The following is a 22,794-nucleotide window of genomic DNA, read 5'->3' on the forward strand; positions in this document are numbered from 1 at the left end:
ATTGTTCCTCTAAATAGGTTTTGGGGTTTTTTTTAATGCTCTTACAAACGCAGAGATGTAAGATAAAAATAAAGCTGGTACATATCCTAATATTGGGAACCTGTGAATGAGCCTGACGGAGAATTTTCAGTATGAAGGATTTATTGCATCCCTGAAAATGCCATCTGCTGTAATGTCCTCTGCAATCCAGTAGCCTGTTCCTATGGAGACTTTCAGAGAAGTGCAACCTATCTCCCCTCCTCCATAGCACTGTGTCCAGGCACTTGGAGTTACAGTTCCTCATGGCGGTTGCTACCAGTTTAGCTCTCAAAGTTGAGGACTGCTCTAGTAATTTTCAAAAGAAAGTGATACAAAGAAGGTATCAAAAAGAAAAAACTTTATGAAAATGGGATAAAAAGATAAACCAGCCTATTATAATCTAAACCGAGTGCATACCTCAGAATGTGAAGTCTTGAGTAACTTTTAAAATATGCCATGTGCATTGGCATCCTTAGAGAAGATTCTGATCATCTCTGTCCACTATTTTCTCATATAATCAGAGTGTTTTGCTTTGAAAAAGACAGTATTCTGTAGTTGCTCAACAAGAAAACCAATGTCTCTAGTCTTCCCTAACATCTGTTTTCAAATGTTTCTCACTATTGTTTAGCTCTGAAGGTCATCACCTTACTGAGCAGGTTCCAAGTACCCAGAACCGAACATGTGCATGCAACTGTTCTTTGGGCAATGCAGGCCAGAAACCTCACCTCTGTTGCAACTAATGTGTGCTTCCATTAAAATATCACTGCTTTACTGTTTGCATTCCTTTAACTGTTTTAGCATACCTATTAGAAATCTGAAAATGTGTATAAAAATCTTGGTTAAGAATATCTGGTTTTGAAAAAAAAAATCACAAATACCGAAGCAGACCTTTTGAAAATATTTATGTACTACTAGGCCTGCTTTTCAGTGAGTTGCTGACATTTCTCACTGTTCACTTTACCCTAGTTATGATTTAGTTTTGCCATTCACTGATTGAATTTTACTAAAAATTTCTTTTAAATGTTCTTTCTTACATTGTTATAATTAATTATTTGGCAAAATCAAAAACTCCACATGAGAAAATAAGTTTTATTCTCTATTGTTTAAACAAGCTTGATGGATTCCCTGAAAGCATGTGTGCCCTTTAAAACACTGGGGTTACAAAACATATTTCAGATAATTGGAAAGAGGATGTAATTACAGTTAAACTAATTTTTCCTGTAATCTCATCCAAAACCTGAACTCTTTTTAATTCCCTTCTTTGTTTCCCTGATGATGAGGGCAACAAAACAGACAGATTCCCTTGCATAATTTTGGCTGCTGGGCTCTCTATATCTGTGTCATTGCAAAGGAAAACTTGTAAATTGGTTATTCTTTTCTTTTTTTTTTTGTCTTCCTCATAATGACACATCCCTAGGGTACATCTGCTCAAGAAATTAGTAAGTATAGGGCAGTATCTACTGTTAAAAGAATAGCTCTGAGGTAGGGAACATTCCTTTGCAGACAAGGATCGTGCATTTCTATCACTGGAATGAAAATTTGCTGTAAGAAGGTCTTTATGGTTTTTGCTACGTGGACTGATGTGATAATGATTATGGCTGCATGTTATTTTTCGAACAGACATGCACTTGCTTTGTCTGGGCTCTAAGCTGATCAAAAGCTTTGCAAATGGAATTAGTGCTGTCCTGAGCTAATAAGCCCCGACTTACAGGCATGTATATTCCTGTGCCCTTGAGTCAAGCTTAGTGTGAGAGCAGAGCAACCTCACATTTGCCTGACAACCTTTTGTAGACATACCCTGAATCTGGTCTTTACTTCTGCCCGGATTGGTACAGCAGCAGTTCAGTGGCAGGCGCTGTAGTATTATACTTACCATTGACAGGGCCATAGATGGTCATTTGTGTTAGGCTGTTGGCTGGGCACATCGCCATGTGACTTGGCAATGAAAATAAAAAAGTCCCAAGACAAGACACTCTGACTTGCTTTCAGCACATGTTGGGTAAACATAAGAGTGCCTGAGACAGCTAAATTTCTTCTATACTCGATGCACCATTTACAATACTAAATTTCCTCCATTTTCTTTTAAACTTAGCCTCTCTGTAATAAGTAAATAAAAAAAAAATATTGGGGCTGATTATGATAGAAAATACAATAAGTATTATTTGTAAATAGTTTTAGAGGTAATGGACAGTACGTCTGCAAATAGTCAGGCTAAAGATACAGAATGAGCTGAAATTAGCAATTTTAGAGGACTTTCTCTTTCTACTCAGAGGTGACCTAAAGTATTTCTGTCATCAGCCAAGAAAGTCAAATGATGATAGGAACTAAAATTGTGTTGCTTTAGCCCATTTAGGGAATTTAGCAAAATTCAAAGAATAAGGTTCAGCCCATGTCCTGTGGAGTGAAAAGTTGAACTGATAGGGATTTAGTCTCTGTTGTCAACATTAAAAAATGAATTATAAAATTTACAAGTGAACTGCAGCATTTCAATGTTCATGTTGCCGATTTAATTAAAAAGGAAAATGCAATCTCCTTTTAAGTACTGAAATATGTATTGTTGGTGAGATGACTCATGTTGCTAGAATTGAACCATCTTTATGACAAAAAAAAACCCACCAGCAACTGTTAAATGTAAATAACTGATTTTTCAGTTTTCTGTCCCAAACAAACTTGCACCCCTTGTTCTTATCTAAACAGTCTCCTTTGGCCTGAGATCATAAGCAGAATTATTGTCAGAAAACACTTTCTGGGAAATGTGGATGGCTGGAATATCAAAATTAATCTTAGAGTGGAAAATATGATGATTTTACTGCTTCTAATTTTGTTGCTACCAACAAAAGTATATTGTTGTGCCAGAATCATACATTCATATGCCATGCATTAAGCAGACAGCTTCTAAAATTTCTGCTTAAATGACCTAAATTGTATATAAACAATGACACACTTGTATATAATAAAGTATTTATATATTAAATATACAGAAAAGGTATATGTACATAGGCTGAAACTTTGTGGACATCTGGAGTATTGAGATAAAGTTATGTTTTCCAGCTGGAATATGACAACTTTTAAGCAAGTCAGTCTGATGTATTTTAAGATGATAGACCACACAGTTAATTTTGATCTCACTGTCATTTAAAGAATTGTATTGTGGACAAAAAAGAAGCCAGTGCCATGGTCTGGTTTGCTTCACTGCTGAACGTTTTGCTGCTTGTTGTTAAAAAAAACCTTAATTAACAGTTTTGAGTGCTCCTGCATATTAGTTTTTTAGTTTTTATTGTTCTGCTAGTGAATGTCTGCATTTCTAAAATAAATTCTCATTTCCATTTGAGCTGATATTACTGCAAGTAGCAATTCCTGAGAACTGTATTCAGTATCTACTAAGGTACATCTCAGGACTTACAGTTAAGAATAAAGTCTGGAAAAAAAAAAGTGGGACTAAAGACATGGGGAAGCTCAGTTCACTATTTCCTTAGGTTACAAATGTTTCTTGGATGTCGTCTTTGCTCATCTACAGATACATAGGTAGTTCTAACACAGAAGTTGGTCCTTTGTCTCCAAGGACCTCATTAAAAGTATGGCAGTAATTAGGTCTGTCTGATCTGCCCACAGAGGGCTACAGCAGAAATCAAGGCTGAAATTGTCACTGGGTAAATATCTGAGGATTATTATTGAAACAGGGCCGTTGAATGAAATAGGCAAGAATTGAAAAGAAACCTTGTTAAGAACTTCAACATTTTTACCATTACTTATATTGTCTCGATTGTTCGTTTAAAATATCCTAAGCATCTGCAAATTGTCTTATAATTTACCTTTTTTAAGAATTTAAGGTTCTGTTAACTTCTATTATGCATATACTTTTTTTCCCCTTCTTGAGCTCAAAAAATGGACTTTTGTAACAATGTTTTAGCTCTGAAGAAACAGGGCTATTCAAGATATGCAAACGCTTTGAACTTTTCCTGCCTTCTGATTTTCCTAGACCATGGATCAGTGGAACTTTTACCTCCTCCCCAAACAGCACTGCATGTCTGATCATCTTTTTGTCTATTTTTCCTTCCTACAGGGACCCTATAAAAATACAGCAGCTGCAGAACCAAATTCGTCTGGAGCAAGAAAGTGGCCAGTGGTATCGTCACCAACAGCAACCTGACCATCATCAGCACCCTCCCTCTTCTCCTTCCTTTCCTCCTCCCCCCTCCTTCCAGGAGCTTGAGTCCAGCCAGTCTGTCACCTCTCCTGTGCCAATGAGTATTCTTAACTCTCATACTTCCCCAACCATGCAGTCTTCCAGCTCCTTCAACTATGCTCGGCCTAAGCAGTTCATTGCTGCTCAGAATATCAGCCCTGCTTCAGGTTATGTGACTCCGTCTTCAGGATCATCTACATCCAGCCTTCCTTCTCCTATGTCTCCAACTGCTTCTCAGAAACAGTTTGGGAGAGTGCCTGTTCCCCCTTTCCCTCAGCAGTTTGCTCCAGAAGGGGAGTACGCCTGGTCTCCTTCTTCTCCATCCCCTCCACCCCCACCTCCACCTGTCTTTAGTCCAACCACGACATATCCAGTGTGTGATTCCTTTCCTCTTCCACCTCCTCCGCCCCCTCCTCTTCCTTCAGTTTCTTCACCTTCCCACAGCCTGTCTCCAACTCCCAGATTTCCTAATTCCGGCCAGTCTCCAGCAGCTTTTCTCAGCTCCATGCTGCCATCCCAGCCACCACCCGTTTCTGTCAACGCATTAGGCCTCCCAAAAGGAGTGACTCCTCCGTAAGTATCAGCTAATGAGCTCCTTGAGTTTGACTGTACTGAAGATTGTACTGAAGATTATTGTACTTGCTTCATTTTATAGTTTTCTAGGGTCCTTTGCTGTTACCTGCTACCTGAGAGGAATAGACGCGTGAATTACTTGCAAATGCCTCTGGGCTAGAGACAGGATATATTTTCTAACCCTCACAGAAGTGAGATTCTGAAAAAGTCCTGCAGTAGGAACACAAAAGAGGAGAAACTAAAGCTTTAAATAGGAGTTGATGAAAATATGAAAGCAGCAGCAAAGGCTCTGCATGCCCAGGGCGGTGGAAGGAGATCCAAGAAAACCGTTCTCATGACTCAGTTCTTTTTAAGTCCCATATGCAGTGATATTTGCAGTCTGTTCCTATTACATCTGCAGGTAGAGAAATATCAAGTAAAGAGAGCATTGTTCGGAAGTCCCTATAGCTTTCTGATACTTAAAGTATAAGTTATTAAAGTATACCTCTGACAACAAAGTGGTCATAACGATATATTGACTTTTGGCTAGAGCTTTAGTTCTGAGGAAGTTTGGAAAAGGGTTTAGGAGGGGATTTAGAAAAGCAGTGCATAAAAACAAACAGAATCCCTCCCCCTAACAACTCTGCATACTTGTTTTCCCCTTTTGTCTTCTCTAAAGGCCAAAATAGTATTTTGGAGCATGTCAGCTCCCATCATAGATCAGTTTGTCTTTCCACTGGCACTAGACTCTCATTCCATCCTTAGAGAACAAAGAGACATGCTGAAGAACAAAAATGAGAATAGCTGTATCCAAGGCTTATTTATAACTTTGTCTAGAAGTTTGTCTAAACATATCTACAGTATCTAGGTGACTTGCTCAGCTACATACCGTTGCAGTGGGAACTTCTGTTATTTCATTCCAAGATATGAAAAGGAAGAGAAGGAAGAAAGCGTACAGATATCAAAGTAATAAATCACGTGTATGCTTTAAAAAGCATTTCTTTATCTTGATTTCTGTCATATGGCTCATTATGGAGTCTGGCCATAAAACAGATTTAGGAGAAAAATTAATAAACAGGACAGTTTGCCCTTGCACTCATAGCTGTGATTTTCTGTCTTACTGTGTCCTTTGCACTGGCTGAGTTTCTCTATTGATACTGACTGATGAAAGTTGCATGATTAATTTACTGACAGCTTTATAGGTAAGCGCAGCCCACAAAAGCCTGCAATTAGCCCTGATTTTCCAGGAAAGGCTCTAGTACAGGTATATAGTTATGGGTAGGAACTGGCTTCTCTTTCAAGTTCCTTCTGTGTGCTGTGAGGGTGACAGCAGCAGCTCGAGCCTCTGCGGTGTCCCTCTTTCCCTGTTACGCTACATTCATGCACACGTGTTCTCACTTGAGGTGTTGGCTGTGTTCTTCCTTGTTCTCTTGGATCTTTGGACAGAGAGACAGCTCTGCAAGAGTACCTCCCCCTTCCCCATGCCCCTCACTCCCCCAGGCCTAGCAGCCAGGCTGGCTGCGCACGTGTCGGTGTGTCTGTCCCCCTGGGACAAGGCAGCAGCCTCAAGCTCTGAGCTGAGGATGAGGTGGTTGGCTCTTTGGCCTGCATTCCCTCAGGAAATGTAGTCCAGATGGGAGCTGGATCATGTTAACCATACTGAATGTATGCGTGTATAATTTATGTATATGCATATATACATTTGTGTGTGTATATATATATATACAATGAGCATTTGTCATCTGAATTATAACATTAAAACATGGTAGAAGATGTACTGCACGATGTAAAAAAAAAAATATCTATTGTTATATATCTTTGATGCCAATTTTTCGCTGGCCTCTCCTTTTTCGTTTTACTGTGAAGGCTACTAATGTCTGGTGTGTCTTGCTGAGTAAATCATTCTGTTTCCCATCACTTTCATACCACTTCTGAGCAATTCTTTCTTTGCCTCCCTTCTCCCCACTGCTTTTGGTGTCTTCTGCTTGGTGCTATAGTCTCAGTTCTTTTTTTCCACTCAGCTTCACTTTTGGTTCTTTTCCCTCATCTTTTGCTCCAAACTCACAAATCCTCTTCTCTTGAACACATTTTTCTTTCTAAGGTGTTGTAGTTTTTGAGCCACTGATAGTATTCCATAATCTCAGCCCATAGTCTCACCGTCATCTCCAAGATCCATTGATTGAAAAGGATGATACTGTTTTCTGACAGTGTGCTGTACAGACTGGGTGCAAGGAATGAATTGGAGCATTCAAAGTTTTGCTTCAGCTCAGCATCTGAAATGCTGGTCAAGCCATTTAGCTTTGTTTCTGCTTCTTGATCAGTTGTATAGTGGTGATATTAAGAATACGATAGTGGGTTGCTGAAAGTGAACTAGGCAGAGTCTGAAATACCTTTCATGGAAAGGAGGTACCTTTTTTTACTAGAGACTCCAAATACAGTGTTTGAAGTGGTAGGATTTCCTCTTTAGATAATGACTTTATGATTTATTATTATGTTTTAACACCAGTGGAAGTAAACTTGGACCTGTCGTTGCATTTAGATATTTCAACACATTCATATCAAGTACCTCTAGCAGATAAAATGCTCTTAAAACAGTTTTCCTATCTGCTTTCAATGTTCTCATGGCTCCTTTCTCTTGACTTTTTTGTGTGTGGATTTCAGGGTTGGTAATTCACTATTCATATTTTGATAATATGATCTTTTTACCAGTTAGATGGTGACCGCTCTGAGGAAAAGCTACACTTCTCCATCTTTTTACCTTACAGCTTTCAACAGTCTCCCAGTACAAATGCCAGCTTTCATTTTAGCTTAAATAGTATTGCTGTCCTATGTAGATTGAACGTTTACTTCTCCCATTTCTGTAAGTTATGTCTGTCACAACTGTGAAAAATGGAGGTTACCTACAGTATAAGTGATGTGAAAATAGTGATACATAGGAGGAAGTACCTTGATTAAGAATTTCAACATCAAAATGAGGAGGAAGGTCAGGGTGTTTTCTTGCTTCTGAGGGAGCTCACCTCATTGCTGTATGCTACCAATTCAGTCACACCTGGATCTCAGGAAAATATATCTGAAGACAACCATTTCTGTAACTGGAAAAATTCCAGCAATATTAGGGTTAGCATTTATTCCCAGACCCCAGTTTTCTTAAGCTATTGCTCTGCTCCATTAGACCATCTTTTTTTTTTTTTTAAATTCCTTGGTTTATTGTGTTATACCTTTTTTTCCCATGGCACGGTACTACTTGTGGCTGTTAGACAAACACCGGAGTGGTTTATGTGTGATATCAGATCACTTCTTGTTGATTGTGCTAAGAAACAGCTTATATTGGGGGCTTTGTTTTTGCACAATGTAACACCTTTTTATTATGTACATGCACATAATTATCATAAAATCCATATCAGCTTTTTTCAAATATGATGAATGCATGTTCGTTCCACTTGGAACTCTGAAATTCAGGTTGTGCCCCAGATCTAATCAACTAAATTTACTCAAAAGTAGAAATCAAGGATTTAACATGGAGACTTACAGACAGTAGCCAAAATAACTGACCTACTGTATTCTGACAATCCTTGCATCTGTAAGTCTTAATTTTCAAGATGTTTTTGACCAGTTCTTTCTATAAATGGTATTTGCAGATGCTTACGAATGTTGTAAGATGACAAGTGAACTTAACTAAGAGAATTAGTACATACACCTCTGTTGGAAAGAGAGAGGGGCTGTTTGCAGCATTGCTTTGCAGATTTTTTTTTGTCGGCAGGTTTTTTTCTTCAGAGGACTTAATTTTATAACTTCCTTATTTTAAGCGGATCTGAATGCCACAGAAATGTCTGTGAATGTAAAAGCCAGGTACAGTGCTTGATAGTCGTGGAGATCTTAGCAAGTAGCATTTCATTAACTTGAGTAAAGGTTATTATTTTGGATGTATTATCTTTTCTCATTGCGGTGCAGATTTTTCTTCACATACTTCTGGCAGTTACCTGTTCTTCTCAGGATTTCAGGACTATGAGGACTGTGCCAGCCTTACCTACATTCAGGAGCAGTCAGTGCTTTAGTGACTTCTTGACCATCAATTCCAGCGTATAATGCTGGTAACAATCAATCAGAAATGCAGATAAGATTACCGGTTACAAAATAGTATTTTTTAAATTTATATCCAAATATGCGGACATCTTTTGAAAACCAAATGGCACTTATGTATCTGTGGTAACCAGAGCAGCATGAGGCAGAGGGATAACTTATTCAGGTGGGGAAGGAACTGAACAGGATAATGAAAAGGTAGTAATTCTTCTTTTAATGAGTAAAAATGTATTTTTAAAGATAAGCCTTAGAAAAATAAATTTTTGTTGGTAGGCATGCAGTTGGTAGTGAGTTGTTCTCTGTGTTGTCTAATCGTTAAGAAGGATCAAAATTGCTCAGAAGTATATATTATTCATGTCAGTCTTGATCCTATCCAATGCTGAGACATGAATTATTTATTTTTTTTCAACTACAGTTTCATAACCTTTTCTTGGGTGGTAGAAATAATTGAACCTTTGTTACCTTTGTTTCATTTAGTACAAGTCATCCTTAGTCAGGTCTGTGCCTCAGGCATTCCCTTAATTCAGACACACATAACGTCACATTACTGAACAGGGCTGGCTCCTAGTCTCCACAGCGTGCACAACATGATCAGACTAAAACAATTTTAATACGCAGCTACAGCTTCAAAGTTTGTGACCTCTTACAGTGCTTGTAGTGACTTCGTTCTTACAGTGAGTGAAAAATGTGTTAAGTGGTCAGGAATTATCTGTATTTTTGGAAAGCTTTAGTTTTAAAGGAAAAATCAAGTTACTGTTCATTACCTCAGTACCAGAGAATTGATTTGGATTTCTGTGAAACTGAGCCATATTGGCTGCAAACAGGAATTTGTTCTTGGAAGGATAACAACAGCCAGCCTGTTGCCCTTGTTTACACTGTAAAAGGTACATAGGAAAAGAGGGAATTGCATCCAGCATGCGCTCTGTGTAATTAAAACATGAAAAGTACTGCTGGTTTGGCCTTCTTTCTAAACAAATGTTAGGGCAAATGTTCAAAACTAAGGAGAGCCAAGCCGAGGTTGCAAAAATCTTTGCTGTCAAAAATCTCTGTGTGAATTAAGATGACTGAGTTTTGGCAATTTCGTCGCACCCTTTCTGACTAAAAGAATTCAGATTTGCGTGCTTTTTATCTCTGTCTGTATTTAGGCCCTCAGTGACTTAAATGATGTGTGTTTCAGAGGTGCTTAAAATCTATGTGAATTGCAGCCTGATTCTCAAAGGCTGGTAGTTCCTTTGCACATTTGTGGCGGTGGTGGTTGTGTGCTTAGACTAATTGTGTCAATAACTTGAAATATGCCTTCTCAGCTATCTCCTGCTACCTTAATACTCACAATATACTCTGAAAATTGCATCAAAGAATGAACGTACAAATACACAAATGAACTGGCAGGATGTGTTTTTTTTATATTATCTGTGAGAAAAGCTGAAAAGAAAGCTGATGAGTCACTAAGAAGGTCACAGATCTTAGGACCTTAATGCATCCAGATAAGGGCATGTAAGGATGGTGAAAAATATTTGTAAGAGCAGTTGAAGAAAGTTTGCTGCCAGGCTGGCTTGACATGTAAACTGTCTCTCAAGCTGAATGGATCTGTGCTTTGGAGGATAGATTTACCAAGGACCTTCTATTTGTTGCCATTGCCTTGTAGCCATTTTGAAATTCATCTCAGGAATGTATGTTTTAAGAGCTAACTTGGGCGGGGGGGGTATGTATGCATATATATATATATTTATGTACATATTTAAAAGTGTATATATGTAGAGAAAGAAAGCAATTATAAAGAGGGGGTGGAAATAGAGCATCTGCAGGAAGAATTAAATTTCCATGTGCACCTCTTCTTTTTTTGTCTGAATTTAAAATAATCCTGAAAGAGAGGTTTTTTAAAGGCATTTGCAGAAATTTTGACTGATACTCATCTTTATAGTTATGTTTTTAAACCGACTGCTACCTTGCTTAAATACTTTTTTGTAAGTAAAGAGAAGAGAATCTGTTTTTCAGGCAAGTTGCCTCGACCAGGTCTTAGATGACACTTCCACACCCACTGTGCAAAGCTGGGGATTTTCTGGCACGTAACCAGAGACCTGGAAGGTTGTTAGGGACTCTGCCTCTCCTGTTAAAACCTACCAGAGATCCCCAGGCCATTGCTGAAATATTTGCATACCTTGTTCTTAAATAAAATTCCCTAGCTTCCTTAGATGACTTGTTCCAGCATTTAACTGTTGCTGGTGGAGGGTGGAGAAAGGAGAGTTCTGTGTTGTTTTTGTCTAATCTAGGCCTGTTCTTCAAGTTGCTGTCTAATTATCATCCCCAGTGGACATGGAGAATCACTGAATGCTAGCTATTTTCTGATGTTTTAAGTTTGATTCAACTCTCTATCTTCATTCTCCTCATTTCCTGGCTAAATAAACAAGATATTTGTGTGTGTGTGTGTGACATAGCTTGTCACAAAAGCTGTGCTTTTAAAACCATCTGACAGTTTTCTTGTTCTGAAACTTTCCAATTTGCCATATTTTTCTTGAAGTGCAGTGGTAAAACTGGATTCAGCATCCAACAGCAAGGAATAAAGGAAAACAATGAAGTTTCATGTCTTGTGCTAATGTGTCCCAGAATTATATTTCTTTTCCTTTTGAAATAATGGTGTTATTGTCCAAGTTTTAATCTCACAGATTCTTGAGATGCTTAATATGTTAGTGCGAATTTTCCATTTGTATTGCTGTCATACTTTGAACATATTTCCTGAGTTTCATCATCATTAGACCACCTCTAGGCTAATTATGAAGGTTATTGTAAATGAGAGTTGTTACCTGCAAACAAGTTGCAGCCTCTGCAAGTTCAGTGTCATCAGACAATTTGAGAAAAGTGGTTTTTTATTTCACTATTCCAGTTGTTAAGGTTGAAATATTAAGTGCTGAACTTAGTATATATAGACCTCTGAAAGATCTCATTTGCCTATTTTCTTCCAGTTTGATAGAAAAAAAAACCAAAACCAACATTTCTACTCTCTGAAGAGCTTTTTCAGACAATTATGTGGCCATATAATAGAAATTTCAGCCAGACTTTGCTTCCATGATTTACTAGGGAACTTACTGCAGTAAGCTGAAAGGCTGACTCAGAAGCCGTAAACTGAAGTGCATCAAAGCTACTTCTATTTGCCTGTCTGCATGCCCTTCAGCCTGACAGAGAGAGAAATGGGAGGTTTTATATGATTCAATTTTCATTTCCTATTATCCCACATTGTTTTGAAATGGACTGTAATATTGTTTTCTCAAGTTTAGTATGGACATTGAACTTACTGACCTGTAATCCTCGTGGTACTCCTTCCCCTTTTAAAAATGGGTGTGCTTGCTTAGGGTTTTTTGTTTTCAGAGGTAACTGATAATGCTTCAAAAAATGCTTTCACTTGTTATTTGAAATCCACTCCAGAACACTTAACCTATCCCCCTGTTTTCATGCAGTGTTGTGACTTTCTTGGGTAAACTGTACGTTTTACCTTTACACCATATCAAGTGCCAAGCATAAGCAGGCCTTTTTCTGCTAAGACTTTTTTTATCATTCAAGTATGAAATTGGTAAGAATGTGAAAAGAAAACTGTATTTTTTAATGTACTGCTTGGAATTTTCAAGGTAGGATGCATATCTCCATTAGGAGCTGGCACAGGGCTTCTTCAAGGTGAATCCAAATTTGAAATTTGCTGTCTTGAAGTCGGGCAGATTTTTGTGTGTGTGTGTGTGTCTGTCCCCTATCCAAAAAGTGACAAAACTCAGTTCCACAGCAGTGCTGGTCTGCATGGGGTAAGAGGCTGGAAGGTGAAGGGAAAGACTGTGAGGAGAGAGACAGATGCTGCCTATCCACTAGCCTTCTAGCAGTTGGTACAGCCTTCCTGAGTGACGTTACCTTCTGATCCCCGCTTCCTACCTTCTTCTGTCCATTTTCATTCCATGTCTTCCTTTACATTTACTGTCCTCAAATTTCTTGACTTATTGAAGCATCTCTTTCTTGAAGAGACCGTACCCCTTCCTAGTATTCTCTTGCCTCCCTGTAGATGGGATAGTTTTCCTGACTGCTTCCACAAAACAGAGTCGAGGAGACTTTGTTTGTTGTTTGTGACTGAGAACATCCCCAGCCAAATGCTGAGGGAATTATTCTGCTTGGTGACTGAGAAGTTCTCCGGCAAATGGCTGAATATTTCTAGAGTGAGGGATGTTGTTCTCTGGCTCTTTGTGACATTAGGCAAACGTCTGCTCTTCTGCTGTGATTTAATGTGAAAATTCAGTTCTTTTTACAAGGACTTCACCATTTTCCCATTTTAAATTTACTTTCAGTAACAGAATATGAAACGTTTTAGGAATTTAGACAGAAATGTTTCCAGTTATTGTCTTTTGCATCTATTCACTTCATTCCTTTTTGGCTTTTGACAGCATATGTGTATTGTTTCATTTTAACTAATGCTAAAATTTACCATTGAAAACACTTGTTCAAGAATTAATTCTCTCTAACCACATTATAGAAACGTAGTAGCAAAAAGTATCCAACAAAGTTTGTTAACTTTGTCTGATTCTTGTTTAATATTTTGGTGCTGGTAATTATATTATTAAATTGTGTATTGGAAAGAAGTTTACCCCTTACGTGCTGGTCTGATTTTTTTCCGTCTGTGTCATTGGTGAGTTTGGCAATTTACCTTATTTGATTCTCTATTTTGCATAAGTCATTCCCATGTAATGGGATGAACACTATTTAGTCAATGAAGTTTAAAAAAGCCACAAAACTAATATTGAATCAGTATCGGTGTTTTAAATGATAATATGTGACTTCACAGGAGAAATGGGGTGTGCTACAAGTTTCAAATACTGATAGCAATGTTGATTTCGTCACAACTGTGTAAGAACAGCTCATCTCCAGTAGAAACCACCATTGTTGGGCATTTCCAGCAACAGAGCCTTCATAACATCACTGAAAAATGTTAAATATTAGCACAGACTGGAAAAATAAAACTCCTGTGCCATTCCAGAAAATGGGAGTGAGGCATCCTGAAAGTGCAGTCATAGCTTGTAGATTGATATGAGGAATCGCTTAGCCCTGTGAATGCAAACTGATAAATGGTCGCTATTCCACTGTGAAACGCTGCTGCTGAAAACTGCTTTACAGGGATGATTTTTCCTTTTGCCAGTGTAACCTAGACCCTGTGAATGGCTTTTCTTTCAGAAACAACATTTACATGTTGCCTTTTGGGTATGTGTTCACAGAGATATGAAGAATAAACATGAAGTTATGCATTGTGTATTGCAAAGCTGTAACAAGGAATTAGTTAATAAATAATACAGAAAATTGATAATTAACTGCCTTGTCTTAACATCTTTCTGATCTTTATCCATCTGGTACTTCATAGGAACCTAGTTTATCTTATGTCCCCACTTATCTAGTCAGTCATGCTTTCTCTTTCATGTTTCCTCTCACTTTGTTTTATTGCCATTGCTCATCAGTTTCCTTGTTGAGTGTATGATGTTTACAGCCACCAGTACACAATCCTGAGCCCTATTTTAACTACTTCATGAATAAAGCATAGTTTCAACTTTGTCCTTAAACTTTATTAAATTTAATGAGTGATGTGAGTTAGAAGGGACAGCATAGCAAGTAAGATGCCTGACCTCTCATTTCAAAGACACAATGTTGTTTTCCTCACTAATAGCAGTGATTCCAGGTAAATTCCTCAATACCAATGATTTCAGGAAAGCTCATGAATTTTCCTGTACTGTTTTGCAGGGGATTTCCCAAGAAAACAGGCAGAACTGCTAGGATAGCATCAGATGAAGAGATTCAAGGGTCAAAAGATGCTGTAATTCAGGATCTGGAAAGAAAACTTCGCTTCAAGGAGGACCTTTTGAACAACGGGCAACCGGTATAAAAACATAAAATACCCCGGGGAACGGGAGTGGGCATCACGGGTAGTTTCTCAGATATGCTGCATATAAAATAATTGTTGTAGATTATTTTTTATGTTTTATGTTTTTATTATTTTTAATTGCATTTCCAAAGCTGCATTTCCATAGCTGCATTTCCATAAGGAATGGTATTGTACATTTTGGCCTATCATTCCTTGTCCCGTTGGACAACTTTACTTGGACTTAACAAAGCAATGGAGGTCTGAAAGATGATGAATTCGCATAAGCAGCCTGCGCAGTCTGTACCTCAAGGGCTTGTTTGGTCTCAGAGGCCATTTGCTCTTGAGTGTTAGGCTGGCCAGTAAGAATATGCATAGCTTTTGATCAGTCCAGGCTCATTCTACCTTTTTCCTAGCTGTTGGACAATGTGGGGAAAAGTAGGTGGTAAGTGGGCATTAGAGGGGGACGAGGCAGTTCGTCATGAGAAACAACCTACTAGGCATCAGGCATCATTAGATCCTGCAGCTGTGGGACATTTTTGACAAATAGAATAAAAAATAACCTATAGTACTAACTTACAGACTTTATCAGGAGTTAATGAGGTAATGAGGGTATATCAATGAGGTAAAACGGGCATATCAAACAATTGAAATGCACACCCGCCAAGTTCTCCATTAATTTTTATGCATTTTAAGGTATGCATAGAAGATAAAATACCAAATTCTTTCTGCTCAGAGTTGATGAGAAGCAACTCTCCTCAGACTTGATTACAGTTATTAAGGCATAGATTTAAATGTCTTTGAAGCAGGAATCTCTTTCAAGAGGAAAGTAGTTTTAAAGAAGTAGACTGTCACCCCTGTTTCACCAATGAAATGTTTTCAAAAGCATCAGGATGCCTTGGGATACATTTGTATCACTGAAAGATAGTGTGCTTTAGGTTTCTCAGGAGTTTGCTAAGTTTGCTTCTGTGTCTGAGAGGTGGACTGTGGTGTTGTAGTTCAAGGCAGCCTATTGCGCCAGACTATCTAGTCCACAGCTGCCAGAATCTGGCAATGGAGTCAAGTGGGAAGTGTGGAGTGAAGAGTGAAGTCAGGAAAATGTTCAGAGTGACTGGTGCTTCTGTACTTACCTCTCTTCATTGACTGTGTAGGATTTGGCAGTTTTCTGTAGCAGTTAAGCAGAATCACTCTCATAGTGTATAAGTTCCTGTTTTTTCAAAGGAGGTGGGCTGAGCATGACTGTCAATGCCTATTTTGGAAAGTGAGAGAGATGTTTGGCCTGGACAAATGAATGGAATGTCCTGAGAAAGCCCACATGGCCCAAGGAAAAAAAAAAAAAATCTGTGATCAGATGATGTGGGAGCTTGAACCATGTAAACTCTGGTTTTGTGCTTGCCTTGAGGCTTTTGCCTTGCAGATTCCTGTCTTGAGTGATTCTGTTTGTGTAATCATGGCTGTGGGCACTTTGAGTGATCACAGAAGAAATGAAAGTGAAGAAAAGTTCATGAGTTGCTTAGACATTTGCAACCAAGCCAAGATTGGTACCTTGTTTTCATGCTGGATGCATCAAGCCTGATGGATTAGCTACAATGTGACATCTTTTAAAAATTAATTTAAACAAGCTTATTTAAAAATGGAAGCATTAAGTAGATTTAATGTTTTACAATTTCCATTCCTTTTTCATTTTTCCATTTAAATGAAGCATTTCACCATGTAATGAGTTTGCCTTTCATTCACTGCCATTTTTTTTTCAATGTTGATCTGTAAGAAAGTGTCTAAGTGTCTGAAATGTATTACTGAATGTAGAAAGAAAAATAATAATGAAATAATTAAATTGTACACGTAAGGTTTTCTTTTAACTTGCTTTACCTTCTGAGTGTAAATTGTCCTTTATAAGCTGTCTCCTTAATTTCCAAAAGAAATAAAAACCTTAAAGAATATATTTTTCTATAAAGCTGTCATATTTTTGACAAAATAATCAAGTAATGTAGTTTCTCCTTAGCATTTTTGGCAGAATTTTCTGCCGTGTGGTTCTAATGTAAAAATTGAGCAGAACGAGTAGGAGTAAGATTTGGGATGATTTGACATGCACTTTTTTGATGGCCATGCTGATTTAAGCAGTTCCTATTGCTCATTCCTGCCCAAGTTCCTGGCAAGAGGATGGAAACAAATGGCAGAGTCAGGGCAAGGGTCCTTAAGCCAGAAGAGCCACTTGTAATGCAAAAAAAATGCATTACAAACTGCAGTAGAAAATTTCTGTTAGAAACTTATTGCTGCTCTCTTTTATTAACTTTACTGAAAGCATTGCTTGCTGTCTCACTGCCTTGTAGTTCTTAATGACAAATAAGAACTTTTCTTCTGTTCCTTCCTCCTCATCCCCCTTTTATTTATTTTTTTTTTCAGAGATTAACATACGAGGAGAAAATGGCTCGTCGATTGCTGGGAGCAGACAGTGCTGCAACTGTCTTCAATATACAGGAACCAGAAGAGGAGCCTTCTATACAGGTGCCACATAACTCTACAGTTTCATAGGAAAATAAAAAATTTCTTCCCATTTTTTTTTCACAGGCTGTGATTCCCTTTAAATAATCCTACATATGACAATAAATATACACAAGATAGGACGGTTTTGATTACAGAAGTCATACGTTATATATCAGTGAAGTAAACTGGAGGATCACATGCCTATTGCTCAGTTTTTCCATACTGAATAAGGCTGAGAGTTCTCAAATGTCTGCTCTCTGCTTTAAACTCTTCCGTTTATCCTATTCTGTCCTGACCTTTAAGTCTCTCAAGGAAAAAATACATCTACTATCCTGAAACTATCTTCTCTTTGTGTGTGTAATCTGTACTTCTTGGATGCAGACCAAAAACACAACAGAAAGTCTGCTTGAAAGGCCAGGTACACGCTCTCCGTTGTTCAGATGCCAGAGTTGCTGTTCGGAAATGTGTAGCATTCGTTTGCTTATGTTACCACATCAAGTATGTTCTCCTGATGAAAACTCTGAGAAACTGCCATGGATGTCTCTTGGTCTTCTTTCTGCCTCGTGATCTCTTTTTCTACCCTTGCAGGAAGCTCGCTCTGTTGGTGCTTCTGTAATGAGTCCTGTGGATATTCAAAAGGTTACCGTTTTCGCCTTTTTCTCTCTTGCTTTTTTGTCTGTTGATTTATTTTCTCTGTCATCTTTGCCCTTTCCCTTCTACTGTTCTTGGTTAATAACAAGAGGTCAGATTTGGGCTGCACTCCCTTTGAGGCGTGAAGGTTATTCTATAAGCCTAATTGTCTGAGTGCAGGCAGCTTAACCGCAGTAATGGTGTGCTCTCAGCGTCTTTCTGCTGTAACGTTAACATGTGCTGATACTAACTGCCTTGCATCCAAATCAGCTGCTCTTTATATATACCATGTGTACTTCATGCTTTACTTTTACGATAAACTTTCAGGGAACAAAGAAATTTTAAAAATATCTGCAGTTTAAAAAGGTATTTCTCTCTTCTTTCATTTTTTTTACTGTTCCCAGACTAGAATCAATGGTAGAGGATGGGCACGTGAAAGGAGGCTTTGTACGAGACGTGTTCTATCTTAAATAAAACAAGGGTCAGAGAGAGTGGCCAAAGGTCCTTTGAAAGAGCGCCTGAATTTCTGCTGACTGAGAAGAGCATTGGCTAATAGTTGTTGGGTTTTTTTCTGCTTCTGAGCTTTCTTACCTTCTGGCATTATCTTTGTTATCGCTGAGATTCAAAGCAGGACTTTTGTACTGCAAAGTAGATAGAGTGAACAGGTCAAGAAAGTAACTCTGTATGTCACAGTAACGTTTCCCAGTATCTGAATAGCAAATTTAAACAAGCTGTAGTGTTTTACACTGGATGAAACTTTCCACTCTTCTTTCTATATCTTGAATACTCTTATGACAGTATTTTTTTTAAGGAAGAAGTGATACTTTTGGCCAGACAGAGGGGACCATGGCAACAGGAGTAAAAGGAGGCAACTATCATGGACTGCCAGTGTTGCCATTTCCACTTTTTTTTTTTCTTTATCATTTTTACAGGCAACTGTAAACAAAATCATTTTAGCCTTCTGGTGCAGCCTCCGGTGCAGTTCTATGCAAATAGCAGATGTGAACCATATGGTCTTCTGGCCATCTGGAAACAAAACCCACCTTAAATCTGCCTGTACCCTCAAGGAAATATTAGTGTTTCTTTTGTCTTTATGAACTGCTTCAGAATAGTTTTATTCTTATAGGCTTTTTTAAAAAATTGAAAGAAAGCAACCAATGACTTTCCTTCCCCTTATAAATTAGACCTTAAGATAACATGAAATAGAATTTTTGCCACATACCAGATGTCTTCATTGTTTCATAGGGAAGTTATTGGAGGCATGGATTATAGTGGTTTTCTTCAACAAGATACAGTTTACTTTTATATGGAAAACCTTAATGGATTGTCAAAGATCAGTAGAATTAAAAAAAAAAAACCCAACATTAGGAAAACATCTTGCTGAGCAATGCGTTGAAGCTGGACACTAATATGTACCTTTCTTGTTTGACAGGAGTATAAAGTCTCCAGTTTTGAGCAAAGATTGATCAGTGAGATTGAATACAGGCTGGAGAGATCTCCTGTGGAAGAATCAGATGACGAGGTGCAACATGGAGATGAACCTATTGATAACAGTATGTCACCATATTTTGAGATAAAGCTGAAGCATTACAAAATCTTTGAGGGAATGCCAGTCACATTTACATGCAAAGTGGCAGGAAATCCAAAGCCAAAGGTAAGAAAAGAGGGTAAATGTTTCTAGAAACACTCTAAAGAGTTCTATATCGGTACCTTGTAGTCAGCCCCTATGGGCTGTATCTTACAGCAACAGCAGACATTCTCTCTTGAAAAGAAAGACTCCCATCTGGTATAAACTGTCAAATCTCTTATGAGATCAATGGAATTATTTAGATTTGTACTAGGCAAAAATCCTTCTATGAGGTTTTGGCTCTTAGTTACTCCTTCCTGAGACTTCATCTCAATTATTTTACCTAGAAGTAGTACTTCCATGATTTTTCAGAGTTACCTCCAGGGTACATCTGTACCACAGAATGCAGTGCAATGCTAGAAAACCCCGTATGACCTGGCGCAGTCGTCCCAAAAGCAACCTCATCAGGTTAATATGGGTAATTAGCTCAGGCACAGCAACATGCTAATGCAGAAATATGCTGCTTCTGGTTCAGAAGCCAGTGTAGTATCTCTGCATTCTTCAGCGGTGCAGAGTTTAGATCTACACACCCTAACAAGAATAAATTTTACTGAAGGTTAGAGGAAGGCATCATAAAGTACCATAAGCTCCCATATATCCCAACAGCAAGATCAGACATGATGGTGAGGTTTTAATGATGAGCTTCTGCGGGAGGGTTGGGCTTGGGAAGCATTTCCTTTTAGCAAATGTAAAAGTACCAGTTGTGTGATGTCAGTAGTCTGGAAGAATGCCTTCCTTTGGTAAGTTGTGTTTAACCATTTCAAAAATTGCTTGGCAATCAACTGACTCATTATGCAGCAGGCAACAGCAGCAGCTTCTTCTACTTCCTTGCCAAAGCCAGCGTCTTCCCTGTGAGGTCCTTGCAGTTCTCACAGTGACCTCTTGTGGATAGGGGCTCTTTTCTCCTTAGACAAGATCAAAGATGCCTTTTCTCTTAGATAATAACTTCACAGCAGCACCTACATCCAAATCTCTTATCTAGTGTAAGTTTTACAGGTATTTAGGATTTTGAACAGAGAGAAATGCAAATTACTTTACACGTCCAGTGATATAGGTGTATGATACTGCACAAGCTGTAAAAAGAAAAAAGGACTTTGGCAGGCAGCAGAGAAGGAACAACAGAGAACTAGACCTATGTCTACGTTAGCAAGTAGTGCAGACCAGAAGAAGCAAATCTATGGAACCAGATATCCATCCCTGCATACATGTCAGGAGGTTTTACTTCAGGCTAGCTCTAATCTCGTCCCACAGACTGGAGCAGATGCAGCACATTAGATGTGTTCTTGGAGCACATTTTCTGGCTTAGTTTCATCTGAAAGGAATCCAGTTCTGTGCTCCAAGACCACAACACGATGTGAACCACTGCAAAGTAAGCGGGGCTGATCAGTATACTCATATCAAAAAAGCATTCCCGCTTCAAACTGAAGCGCACTGAGATTAGCCCAGTTTGAACCCAAACCTTTCATGTCCAGCACTACTTTTGAGCTGACCATACGGAAGAGGCTGTTGTGCTGAAGAAGGGTGGAAGACCTTGGTGTTTTAGAGGTGCAGTGTGCTGGAGAGGTACTCTTTTTGCCTGAGGCTTATGACTAAGTTGCTGGATCACCTATTATGAGTCAGCCTTAGTCAATTTAACCATTCCCTAATTTTCACAGTTTTCAATTAAGGTGTAGTTTCACAGTCATCTTAATCTGATTTAAGACAGATGAAAGAGGATGTCTCCTTTCCCTCACTCTCCTTGTTCTGGCGTTAGGGATTGCACAGCCAAGAAACCACATTGTTAGTACTTCCCCTAAAGCATGGCATTGCAAAGGAGCAGCTGATGTGAAGGCACTCTGATTCAGATACGATGTTCTGGTTTTCTGCAGCATTGCAGCATGCACATTACGAAGCGATTTGCGCTCGCACCTGGGACTATGACCCTTTATTCCATTCACTTGCAGATGCTTTGTGCGATTTGCTAAATTGCTTGGGATGGAACCAATTTCAGTCCTGTTGGATGGCTACTTGTTAGCTGGGCTTTGCAGATGTCAGAGGCTGTATCTTCCCCTCATCTGCCGGAGCACGCCAAGATAGCAGTTTTGAAATGCTCGATGGCTGAGGGCTGCCCTTCTACTGTCATTTGTCGAAGCTGGAAGTGTTGCCCCTGAATAAATTCTTTACTTTGGCAAATGAAAAGCTGGAAATAATTTACTAACTTGAAGCTCCTCCCTTCTAAGTATTCTGTCAGCTCTGCCAAGGAATGGCTTTGGGAAGGACTGTAGCGTTTCTAAAATCTGGCATTCATTACAAGGGATTTTTCTAAGCGGGGTTATTGGCTTGATTATTTTTTCCCCTGAACATGCCATGTAAATTGAACACTGATGTGCAAAATCTGTCTTCATAAATACGACTTTTTAAATCTGAGTCTACTTTTGTTATAGCCTTCGGTGTAACGTAAAACTGTTTTCTCACTAAAATGAGAACCTGCGGTGATACAGGAGGGATTGTGGAATACTCTTTTTAAGAGATGTTTCTCTTCAGAATTAGGACAACGCCATACAAAAGGTTAATTGAGACACGAATGTTGCATAAAGCTCGTACTGCTCGCACTTCACATGGCTGAATATAATTCTTAGTGATTAAAAATGCCTGTGCTGTCCAAGATCAAAAACGCTTTTGTACTGTGTATTCCATTGTATTTCTAGTCATTACACATTGGTTTCTGAAAATCTGGTGCAAATAAAAGCAATCCAGATGCAGCGTTCAGTGCTTACGTAGTTTAATGTTACATTTATTAAAAGGTATTCTAGAAAGAAAATACTTCACTGCAAGGGCCATTGTCTCCAGCAGCAGTAGTGTTTTACTTATTAACTCCATGTCAGATAAAGGTAATATTAAGAATTTACTAGTCATAAGTAAAACCCAGTGATGCCAATGCTTTTAAACTTAGTGGAAACAAGTATTGGACAACATATGCATGATGTTTGGATAGCTGGTTCAGTTAATATTTGCATGTATTTCCATGTAATAATTCCTGGCATGTCTCCTGATATTTCTGATAAGTGCATTTCATTAAATAGTTGCTACTTAATGCAGTAGATTTCCAAGCAACGTTATGACACACGTAAAGCCTGCAAGTTAAAACTCATTTTTTGCAGCTATGTTGTTACCGGCTTCCATTAGCATGTGCATATAAGTGATCAAATATCTTTTGCATCTCCAGTAAGTGCTCTGTCAGCAGATGAGAAGACATGACTAAATCTTTTGTTAGCACCACAGCGTCTCTGCAAGGCTGCTGACAGACAAAATGGGAAACGAGTATAACCAGCTATTGAGGAAATGAAATCATTTCTAGTTACA

At 38.5% G+C, this 22,794-nt stretch overlaps 1 protein-coding gene across 8 annotated transcripts in view; it reads left to right on the forward strand.

Moving 5' to 3' along the window:
- PALLD (palladin, cytoskeletal associated protein) overlaps positions 1 to 22,794 on the forward strand; it is a 200,260-nt gene that overhangs the window by 157,884 nt on the left and 19,582 nt on the right. For 7 of the 8 annotated variants that reach the window (XM_063335042.1, XM_063335038.1, XM_063335037.1 and 4 more), the window contains 5 exons: positions 4,082 to 4,777; positions 14,594 to 14,729; positions 17,115 to 17,216; positions 17,784 to 17,834; positions 19,258 to 19,479. In XM_063335042.1, the coding sequence (XP_063191112.1) occupies positions 4,082 to 4,777; positions 14,594 to 14,729; positions 17,115 to 17,216; positions 17,784 to 17,834; positions 19,258 to 19,479 (1,207 nt within the window). The remainder of the gene's footprint in view (positions 1 to 4,081; positions 4,778 to 14,593; positions 14,730 to 17,114; positions 17,217 to 17,783; positions 17,835 to 19,257; positions 19,480 to 22,794) is intronic. The other variant, XM_063335041.1, reaches the window with a different exon arrangement.

The sequence above is a fragment of the Chroicocephalus ridibundus genome, chromosome 5 (assembly GCF_963924245.1).
Source record: "Chroicocephalus ridibundus chromosome 5, bChrRid1.1, whole genome shotgun sequence".
Classification (NCBI taxonomy): domain Eukaryota; kingdom Metazoa; phylum Chordata; class Aves; order Charadriiformes; family Laridae; genus Chroicocephalus; species Chroicocephalus ridibundus.